This window comes from Triticum urartu, unplaced genomic scaffold (assembly GCF_003073215.2).
Source record: "Triticum urartu cultivar G1812 unplaced genomic scaffold, Tu2.1 TuUngrouped_contig_5000, whole genome shotgun sequence".
Taxonomy (NCBI): domain Eukaryota; kingdom Viridiplantae; phylum Streptophyta; class Magnoliopsida; order Poales; family Poaceae; genus Triticum; species Triticum urartu.
The window spans coordinates 1-10,731 of record NW_024115637.1 but is presented as its reverse complement, the minus strand read 5'-3'; the positions used below and the strand labels follow the sequence as shown (position 1 = coordinate 10,731).

General features: G+C 43.4%; 1 protein-coding gene and 1 long non-coding RNA gene across 2 annotated transcripts; one reads left to right on the top strand and one right to left on the bottom strand.

Annotated features, from left to right (window-relative positions):
- Nucleotides 1-2,807: 2,807 nt before the first annotated feature.
- LOC125528625 (disease resistance protein Pik-2-like) lies at nt 2,808-10,045 on the top strand. Its single transcript, XM_048693072.1, has 4 exons — nt 2,808-3,134; nt 3,705-3,984; nt 4,382-5,461; nt 6,896-10,045. The coding sequence occupies exons 3-4, from the start codon at nt 4,467-4,469 to the stop codon at nt 9,048-9,050; spliced, it is 3,150 nt and encodes a 1,049-aa protein (XP_048549029.1). The 5' UTR covers nt 2,808-3,134; nt 3,705-3,984; nt 4,382-4,466; the 3' UTR covers nt 9,051-10,045.
- A 77-nt stretch (nt 10,046-10,122) lies between these two features.
- Nucleotides 10,123-10,695, bottom strand: LOC125528626. The gene is made up of 2 exons (XR_007292426.1): nt 10,472-10,695; nt 10,123-10,351 (listed from the first exon to the last, which is right to left on the bottom strand). It is a non-coding gene; the product is annotated as an uncharacterized LOC125528626 (long non-coding RNA).
- Nucleotides 10,696-10,731: the final 36 nt, after the last annotated feature.

The window sequence follows — 10,731 nt, the reverse complement described above, 5'->3', positions numbered from 1 at the left end:
GTAAACCAAGGCCGCTTGGAAAGTCTCGGTCCAATCCGGAAATGTTTAACCCCACACAAGAAAGAAAGCTAGAAATGACCACCGGAGGAGAACGAAGCGCCGGAATGCAAAACGGACAACGGGAAAAATGCTCGAATGTATGAGACGAACACGTATGCAATTGCAATGCACATGATGACATGATATGAGATGCATGACAACGATAACAACACACGGAGACAAAACCCGAACCCGAGGAAATAAATTAACTTAACGCTGGAAACGGCAAGAGTTGGAGTGCAAATAGGAAAAGTTACATCCGGGGTGTTACAACACTCCACCACTACGAAAGGATCTCGTCCCGAGATTTAGGACTGAAAGAACGCCGGGTACTCAGAACGGAGGTGATCCTCGCGTTCCCAGGTAGCTTCACGGTCGGAATGGTGTGACCACTTGACTTTAAGAAATTTTGTTGACTTGTTGCGAGTCTTGCTTCCGTCTCTTCATGAATAGCAACTGGGTGCTCACGATAAGAGAGATCTTCTTGGAGCTCAATGTCCTCGAAGTCGACGGTGCGGTCAGGAGTCTTGAAGCACTTTCGAAGCTGAGAGACATGGAACACGTCATGAACATTTGCAAAGTTTGAAAGAAGCTCGAGTTGATAAGCGAGGTCGCCTCTCTTGCTGACAATCTTGAAAGGTCCCACGTATCTAGGGGCAAGCTTCCCTTTGATAACGAAGCGACGAGTACCTTTCATAGGAGAGACACGGAGGTAAACATGATCTCCGATCTCGAAAGCCAAATCACGGTGCTTACTATCATAGTAGCTCTTCTGGCGGGGTTGGGCTGCTTTCAGGTTATTGCGAATGACTTTGCACATTTCTTCTGCTTCTGTGATTAAGTCATTACCCAAAAGCTGACGTTCACCGGTTTCAGACCAGTTGAGAGGGGTACGGCACTTCCTGCCATACAAAATTTCAAAAGGGGCCTTGCCCGAACTTGCTTGAAAACTGTTGTTGTAGGAGAATTCAGCATAAGGAAGACAATCCTCCCACTTCATGCCGAAGGAGATCACACAAGCCCTGAGCATATCTTCAAGAATCTGGTTGACACGCTCAACGTGACCGCTTGTTTGAGGGTGAAAAGCTGTGTTGAGGCGGATGTTCGTGCCCATGGCCTTCTGAAAAAAATCCCAAAACTTCGAGATAAAGATGCTGCTACGGTCTGAAGAGATCACTGGAGGTAGACCGCGCAGAGAGACAATGCGAGAGGTATAGAGTTCCGCCAATTGAGCTGCAGTGATCGACTCTTTGATTGGCAGAAAATGAGCCACTTTGGTGAGTTTATCGATGCCACGCTTGGACTTTGGAAACCCAGTCACGAAGTCCATCTCAATGTGGTCAAACTTCCATTCTGTAATGGCAAGAGGTTGAAGGGGACCTGCTGGCCTTTGGTTTTCTGCCTTCACTCTTCTGCAGACATCACATTCATTCACGAATTGAGCGATCTCGTGCATCATTCGAGTCCACCAATAAGCTTGCTTAAGGTCCTAATACATCTTCGTGCTCCCAGGGTGGATGGAGAGGAGAGAATTGTGAGCCTCGTTCATGATCACTTTACGGAGGTCACCTTTGGGCACAACAATACGATCCTCGAAGAAGAAAGTGTCCTTGTCATCAAGGCGGTAGCACTTGTACTTGGACTGACTCTTGGCAATCTCAATCTTCACCTTTTTCACCATAGCATCAAGAAGTTGGGCTTGGCGAATCTGGTCTTCTAAGGTAGGAGAGACTTGAAGATTGGCGAGGAAACCTTGAGGAACAACTTGCAGGTTAAGTTTGTGGAAAGCTTCACAAAGCTCGGGTTGATAAGGCTTGAGAATCAGACTGTTGCAGGAAGTCTTTCTGCTCAAAGCGTCAGCAATCACATTAGCCTTGCCTGGAGTGTACTCAATACTCAGATTATACTCTTGAATCATTTCGACCCATCGAGTTTGCCTGAGGTTGAGATTAGGCAACGAACGTATATACTCCAAAAATAAATAATAGATGTTTTTCCTTGACAAGCAAACAAAGCTACTCCATGTATGCATCAGCCAAAGCAGAGAGGGCAGCAGCCTTCTTCGCCTCCAACTCGAATGATGATACCCGTGTTTATTTTTATGGGCGACATGACCAAAGCGAAAGACAAAGGCACAATGAAAGAAGGCACCGCATTATACCTCCCTCCCTCTGGTTATGCCGTAATGATACGATCTTTGACTGAATCAATGTATCTTTTTCTTTTTTTGCAGGCTATCTATATGTGTGCCGGGTGGTTGCAATCATGGTGTTACTGTCGACAATTATGAAATCATGGATCTTGGTTATAGTGCTACTCCTACATATGTTCTCGGATTATATCTAGTTGATATAGAGTACATCTGCGATTGCTGTGATTCTTGTGGTACAGAGGTCAGGAGAGTTGTATTCTCAATCATACAGAAAAATGTTGTGCCTGCCAAATGACGACATTGCACAATGACAAAGTCGGGGTGGACATCAAGCGGCGACGGAAGGTGGAAGGAGGACGTGGCAAGCCATGTCGGAAAAAATCTAATGATTTCAGTCCTCCAATATCTCTGAACAAATCCTTTGAATCATAATTTCTCCCTCTTCCTAGCAAGTGTTTTAGTTACGTGGTCAAAGTTAAATCAGAAAAGAATGTGCCTTGTGAACAGCCCCAACCTTTTACCTTTATATGCATAGCCAGGAGAATGGATATATGTGTCTTAAGTACTCCCTCCGTCTCACAATATAAGAACGTTTTTGACACTACAATAGTGTCAAAAACGTTCTTATATTGTTGGACGGAGGGAGTAGTAATTAAGCACAGTATAATTAATTAAGTAGTTATCTTTGGCCATTAGCGCACAGATATTGGTATACTGGTACTATTAGCTGCTGCTACCAACTGAACCGGACCTCCTAATTTCTCCACCGCCTTCTTTGCCGTGATTGGCGAGCTCCTTTGAGTCACTCCCAGTGTCTTCTTGTTTCCACCAGTTCATCCATCTGCCTGCCCGGGAGACACCACGCCATCCATAGGCCTCTGCCGCTGCTGCCTTTGACGGCGGCCACTGACTGCTAGTGCCTACTCAGTGGCCAGCGTCGCAGGTGCCCATCTCTGGTCCTTGCCCTTCTTGTTTTTCTCTCTCACCTTTTTTTGAGGGAGGGATGATTGAATTAATCAAGAGCATAGCTTCTTGTTTGTTGCCAAAAAGTTGAATCTGCCAATCAACTGGAATTGTTGAACTATCTAATTTCTAGAATTTCTTCAACATTGATTTCACAGCTCTCTGTGAGCACGGACAAAAGATGCTACATGTGAATTTTGTTGATTTTTCGTGTCAGTTTGCGGGATAACAAAATGAAGTTCATATTGTGGTTAGCCGGCCAGCTCTTCTAGTCATAATACAGTAAAGACTAGAAGATCTAGCATCTATCAGTGAGTAAAATTTCATCACAACGAACAGTACCAATTGCCATGTTTTTAAAGGTTATTTGGTTGGGGACGATTGAGTACTCACAAGAATTGTTTCATGTTCACTGGACTGTATTTTTTTCTGAAGCCTGGGTATTCTGAATACCAAGCTGACTTGTCTATATGGGTCTAGCGTTTCCTGAATTAATTTCTCACCATGGAATGATGACAGCCTGTACGATATTTTGCCATTTCTTTTATAGATTGACAACTGCTGAGGAGGTGGGAAGGGAAGTGAACTCTGTCTATTCTTGATCTGAACTTTCTGCAGAACTCATACTTTGCTGCGCTTGCAACAACGGAGAAGAAGATGAAGTTTGTGGTGGGTCATTACGAACAACCATGAAGACTCCTTTTGGCAAGCAGGGTTGGCGGCCTTCGAGGGTGTGTGTCCGCCTGTGCACCTGACGCATTCGAGGGTGGATGCCCTGGCCAGTGACTGATCAAGATTCCTTAGTAACTAGCTTATTGTCCAGTTTGCAGGTGCCTCCTATGCTCCCCATCTCCATTTTCTGTTCTCTGGTAGTTTTTTGTTCCCTTGCCATGGCAATTTCCTCAGCATCATATGCAAGCATAGACATGGGATGAGAAACTTTAGGTATTGTTTGTTTCCATTTCATTTTGGTCAGGGGATAACATAGTTGTGTTGACATATGTTTGTGGTTACTAATTCTGTAAGCCGTGATATATGGATAAAAATTTGGGTCTGTTGTTTAGCGGTGATAGGTAAAACTTAAGTTTACATAGGTTCCTTGACTAGGACAATTTGATATTCACAAGAATTGTTTCATGATCTGATTATACATGTGGAGCCTTTTTCTATTTAGCTGTTTTCGATGGTGACCGTACCCTTATCTCTCTTTTTTCATTTCTTTCATAGATCAACAACATCAGGGGACAGATTGTACTAGTGAAGTCTTGCACAGAAAAAAGAAGACCTTTATTAAACAGCAGAGAAGGAGAAGATGGAGTTTGTAGTGGGTGCTTCGGAAGCCACCATGAGACCTCTCCTAGGCAAGTTGGGCGGCCTCCTTGCCCAAGAATACACTTTGATCCGTGGTGTCCGCGGTGACATCCAGTACATCAACGACGAGCTCGCCATCATGCAGGCCTTTCTTGGTGACCTGGGCTCTGCCCTGGACGACCATGATCGCCGGCTCAAGAACTGGATGAAGCAGATCCGTGACATGGCATATGACATGGAAGATTGCATTGATGATTTTGCTCATCGGCTCCCTCAAGACTCCCTCAGCGATGCAAGATGCTCTTTCATTGTGACGGCAATCTATGAGGTATGGACATTCTGGCCTCGCCGCGACATTGCTTCCAAGATTGCCGAGCTCAAGGTCCGGGCACAATACATTGCTGAGCGACGCAACAGATATGGAGTGAACAATCCCAACCCAAGAACAAGCTCTGGAGCCGGAGCAACCCATGCTGTTACGTATGGCATTGCTGAGCATTTGGTTGCAAGCCGTCAGCTCATCCGCACAGAGAACCCCGTGGGAGTGGAGGTGGACATGGAGAAGCTCGGGGGTTGGCTAACCAAACGTGATAAAGGCTCTCATCGAGCTGTTGTGTCCTTGATTGGATTCGGTGGTGTGGGAAAGACCACCATTGCCATGGCACTGTACCAAGATTTCAGGAATGAATTTGACTGCCGGGCATCGGTCACGGTATCTCAGAACTTTGACGAAGATGAAGTCCTCAGGGATATTCTTGGTCAAATCAAGCCAAAAGATAGTCAAATCAAGCCAAAGGAGGAGAAGGAGGGCAGCAACACAGGGAAGTTGGAGAAGAAAAGCCTAGTGGAAGACATTAAAAGCTCGGTGAAGCGAGTTGTGTCAATGCTCTCTGGTCACAGGCCGCAAAGCAATGATGGCAGCACTCAGAGTAAGATAGAAACAATGAACCATGACCAACTTATAGAAGAACTCAAAAAGCGGTTGGATGGAAGGAGGTACCTCCAAATCATAGCTTTGCTTTTTCTATATATAGCTGTTTAGCGTAACAATTTTATCTTAAGTATGTACAATGGAGACTGAAAAATGGGAGTTTTTAAGAAAGAATAAATACAAAGTTATATATGTAGTGGTGCCTTGCTTACTAAACACTAAAATATTAATTTTGTTGAAGTTGCACAAGGAATATTTGTGCAATTTTTATAACTGAACTTTAACTTGTTACCAATAGCAAATTTAGTACCGCTGCATATATATAGAATCTAGCTAGATTGCATTTCAAATTAATATAAACAACATTTCTTTCAGAAAAAATATATTACCCAGTCTAGTACTTAACTTGGGTGCGTTGCACAAGCTATGCCAGACCAAACAAATTTTACTATAAATTTGAATTTCTGCAACATAGAGAAAAAGGCAGCAAGTGACATACTAAATTGGACCCAAAAAAATTAGAAGTAAAAAATGAACTATATCCCTCCAATTCATAAATAGATGGCAATTTGGACATAGGTCAGTTCGTAATTGTTGTGTTTGTGTTGAATTTGAATACATATAGGTTTACTCTTGGACTGTTGAGAGGTTTTTTTGTTGTTGTGAAAAAGTCCAGTACGGGTGGCCTGAACATTTTCACTAACGGCACAAAAGCGTGCATCGAATGATTATAGTAAGAGCAGTTAAGCAAAAGCCCAGCACAAAGGGCGAACAACCAGAAAGCCTGAGCGATAGTACAATCGCCTGCCACCACTCTCATCTCTAGCTCATATGTTTTTTCCCTATCTTTTAACATTTTAATACATGGATTTCTAGCCCGTTACACCAATGAGATATAGCTAAAATTAACATTTCTAGGTAAATATCATCTTAGTTTTTGAAAAAAAATATGCGAGGAACTATGTATTGTATCACTAATGCATAAATAAACATCAAATTGGGAAGATCTAGGTGATCACCACATTGATGTGATGCATTCTTTCTCACTTGTATGAACTTAAGTGAGTTAGCACATTTCTTCTCACTTGTACTTTGTTTCCTTTTTCTTGGCAGGTATTTCCTCTTGGTTGATGATATATGGTCTGTAGAAACATGGGAGACCATTAGAAATTGGTTTCCACATGATAATACAAAAGATAGTAGAGTGATAGTAACTACAAGATTTCAAGCTGTTGGTGCGGCGTGCTCAGAAAGATTTCTAGCCCGTTACACCAATGAGATATAGCTAAAATTAACATTTCTAGGTAAATATCATCTTAGTTTTTGAAAAAAAATATGCGAGGAACTATGTATTGTATCACTAATGCATAAATAAACATCAAATTGGGAAGATCTAGGTGATCACCACATTGATGTGATGCATTCTTTCTCACTTGTATGAACTTAAGTGAGTTAGCACATTTCTTCTCACTTGTACTTTGTTTCCTTTTTCTTGGCAGGTATTTCCTCTTGGTTGATGATATATGGTCTGTAGAAACATGGGAGACCATTAGAAATTGGTTGCCACATGATAATACAAAAGATAGTAGAGTGATAGTAACTACAAGATTTCAAGCTGTTGGTGCGGCGTGCTCAGAAAGAGATGGAACTGATTATCTGCACACTGTTAATGTTCTAAGTGATGCTGACTCCAAAAGTCTATATCAACAGGGTGTTTCTGAATCCCCAAGCAGCAAAGAAAGCGAAAGAATGGATACAAGATCTCAAGTTGTTGATACCGAGTCCTCCGAAGGATATGGAAGTGATCGTCTGCATTCAGCTGATGTTCCTAGGGATGCCGATGCAAAAGATCGGCTCAATGATCGTGTTTCTGATCCACAAGGCAGTAAAGATCGGGAGAAAGAAGCGGTCCATGAGGAGATATGGAAATACTGCGGGGGCCTGCCTTTGGCCATAGTCACCATGGCTGGCCTTGTGGCTTGCAACCCAACAAAAAACAATGGTCATTGGAGTAAAGTTTGCAAGTCATTATTTCCGGAGCAGGTGGCTCCCCTTACATTGGAGGGGGTCACAAGGATACTTGATTATTGCTATAATGATTTGCCAGCAGATCTCAAGACCTGCTCATTGTACTTGAGCATATTCCCCAAGGGCTCGAAAATTAGTAAGAAGCGTCTGACCCGGCGGTGGATATCAGAATGTTTTGTTGCTGAGAAGCAAGGGCTGAGTGCAGAGGAAGTGGCAGAAACATACTTCAATCAGCTTGTAAGCACGAAAATAATACGCCCTGTGGATCACATCAGCAACGGGAAGGTAAAATCCTTTAAAGTTCATGACATGATCCTGGAATATATCGTGTCCAAGTCAAGCGAAGAGAATTTGATTACTGTTGTTGGTGGACATTGGCTGATGCCAACTCCTAGCAACAAAGTCCGTCGACTCTCCCTGCAAAGCAGTGGTTCCAAGCATGGGAATTCAACAAAAGGCATGAACTTGTCTCAAGTGCGGTCACTGACAGCATTTGGAAGCCAAAACCGACGACTCCCTTTCCATTCGTTCAATAATGGAATAATACAAGTGCTTGATCTTGAGGGCTGGAAGGGTTTGACAGATAAGCATTTGAATGACATATGTAAAATGCTTGTGCTGAAGTATTTGAGCCTCAGACGAACAGAGGTTTCTGAGATCCCATCAAAGATTGAGAAGCTCCAGTATCCAGAAACTCTTGACATAAGGGAGACAAATGTCGGGGTGCTGCCAAAAGCTTTTGGACAGCTCAAACAGCTCCGTAGCATGCTTGGAGGGAATAAAAACACAAAGAAGGCTTTGAAGTTGCCACATGAGAAGAACAAGGAGCCGATGAAAGCACTTCGTATCTTGTCAGGGATTGAGATCGATGAGGACTCATCAGCTGTAGCAAGCCTTCATCAGCTGACAGGGCTAAGGAAACTTGCCATTTACAAGCTCAATATAAGGGAGGGCGGTCAGACCTTCAAACAATTACGCTCCTCCATTGAGTACCTCTGTAGCTGCGGTCTGCAGACATTGGCAATCAATGATGAGAGCTCTAATTTTATCAACTCACTCGACACCATGACCACTCCTCCAAGATACATCATCGGCCTAGAGTTGTCTGGCAAGATGGAAAGGCCCCCACAGTGGATCAAAGAACTCAATAACCTCTATAAGCTGACCCTTTCTGTGACGGTTCTTCGGACTGATACTTTCAAGCTCATCCAGGACCTACCCAAATTGTTTACGCTCACCTTTACGCTCAGTGTAGCCAAGGATGATAGGGACATAGTGGACATCCTTGAGGAAAATAAACAGCTTACTGATAGGGAGATCATTGTTCCACCGGGAGGATTCAAGAGTCTAAACCTGCTTCGCTTCTTTGCAACTCTAGTGCCACGGCTGAGCTTTGCGGTTACAGGAAAAGAGGTAATGCCAGCACTGGAGAGGATTGATATGCGAGTCGAAGCCTTTGAAGGGATTTATGGCATCGAGACTCTTAAAAGCCTCCAAGAGGTGCATCTCAGTGTTGGTAATCAAGCGGATGAAATAACCAAGTTCTTGGTACAAGATTTGAAGGACACCCCCAAGTACTTGGACGAAAAGTACGCCAACAAGTGGCCAAAGATAATCACCGAGTGAAGAGACTGGAATATGTCACATTATCTTTCGGTTGACCAACAAATCATCTGGTACGTGTTGTTTAATTAAGTGGGGGTTGTTTCACCAAGTCTGCGTCGCCTTCTCGAGGGCTAAATAAACAGACTGCATCCATTATTGAATATTGTAATGCATATGTATGTGGTACTGCTGAAACCGTCACTCATTCTTGTAATTTGTACTTCTATTGTAATGTTACTTCCATTATTGATCTTTTTGAACTTACCTCGTGTTCGGTTATGATATGTATATATCCCACAGTACAGGTTTGATTGAGATTTTTGTACCCTATATTTAACTAAATAGCAGTCACATGGTTCAGTTGGTGTATGGAGGTCTCTTGCCCAAAGTGCTGGAGTTTTAGGAAGGTAGATTGCCTTCAAATGCACGCAGGCAATGTAGAGTTTTTGTTAACCTATTTTACCAGGAACTCCCGCTTTGTATGTGTTTGATTGTCTTAGCGAAGCAAAGACGAAACCCCCGTCTTGTACAGTCATTTATCACAGAAAAGGATGCTAATCTGAAGAAAAAACCAGAAGCAGGGGGAGAGAACAGGGTACCTCATCTCGGCCGACAGAGTGAAAGAATATGCAAAGTGTCAATATGATCTGCTGCCAAGAAACAGAGTAGTTACTACACCTCTTGGAATGTCAGTTTGTCAAGCTTGTCGATGGTTGAGCAGACCATTCTGAACTTGTCAGGAGGCACACTGCAGATCTCCAGCATGACATGAAGCAACTTACTGTGATTTAGGTTTATCACACGTGCTAATATCTAGCCTATCCAGCAATTCTGTCAGCATTCCATTGGCTCATATAGTCCAGCAATGTCAAAGTCACTGGTAGAATTCTTGGTATCTTCCCTTTGATGGGTTATATATCTCCTGTATAGTTTTGCTATCTGGTACCTCCTCATTGCAAGATATCGAGCGAGTGGAAATGGCCAGATCATACCGCAGAGAGCAAAGCTCAGGCAGCCTGCAGGTTACTTGATGGTAAGATTTCAAAGTTGAAACATCTAGGAATGTATATAATGCAATAAAGGATTGACAGAGTTGCTGAATGACGTGGTTCTAATAGTTCCGGGATTAATCTTGTCTGAATAACAATTTATATACAGAAGCAGCCCATGACAAATCACACAGAATTTAGGATGTTCAGCAACACCAAACTCTTCAGTATCGAGTTCAACAGCACCGTGCATCTCAAATACACATGCTATTATCAAAAGCGCACGCCGCCTTATGGCCATTTGATCTCCCCCAAAAGTCACGTACGTGTTCCCTAGCAGGAGTAAGGATAAACATTTATGCAGAGAATTGACTGGCTATTCGTTCAAAATGCTTCTGAAATCTACTGAATAAGTAACAAAAAAACCGTGCGCAGTGGTTCATTGATTCATACCTTGGGAACTTTAGGCAATCTAATCTCCTCCTCGCTAATTCACTCCTCCCCATGGCTTCCTTCACTTTATCCATAAGGGACTCCGATTTGGGGCACGTGCCACGTGGGATCAAACAAGAGCGACAGCTTTGGTTCCCCAATCCGTAACCACTGCAGAATCCACGCGAGGATTCTTCCAGACTGACGGGAGCGTTGAGCTCGCCCAGCCATTCGCGTGGAGGTCTTGCGCCCCCGCACGAACATGCCCGTGCACGGGCGCT

Excerpts from the sequence above, each read along its gene's own strand:
- LOC125528625 (XM_048693072.1), top strand. The coding sequence starts at position 4,467 with ATGGAGTTTGTAGTGGGTGCTTCGGAAGCCACCATGAGACCTCTCCTA. Across the intron at positions 5,462-6,895 it reads AAGCGGTTGGATGGAAGGAG|GTATTTCCTCTTGGTTGATG; the intron begins GTACCTCCAAAT and ends TTTTCTTGGCAG.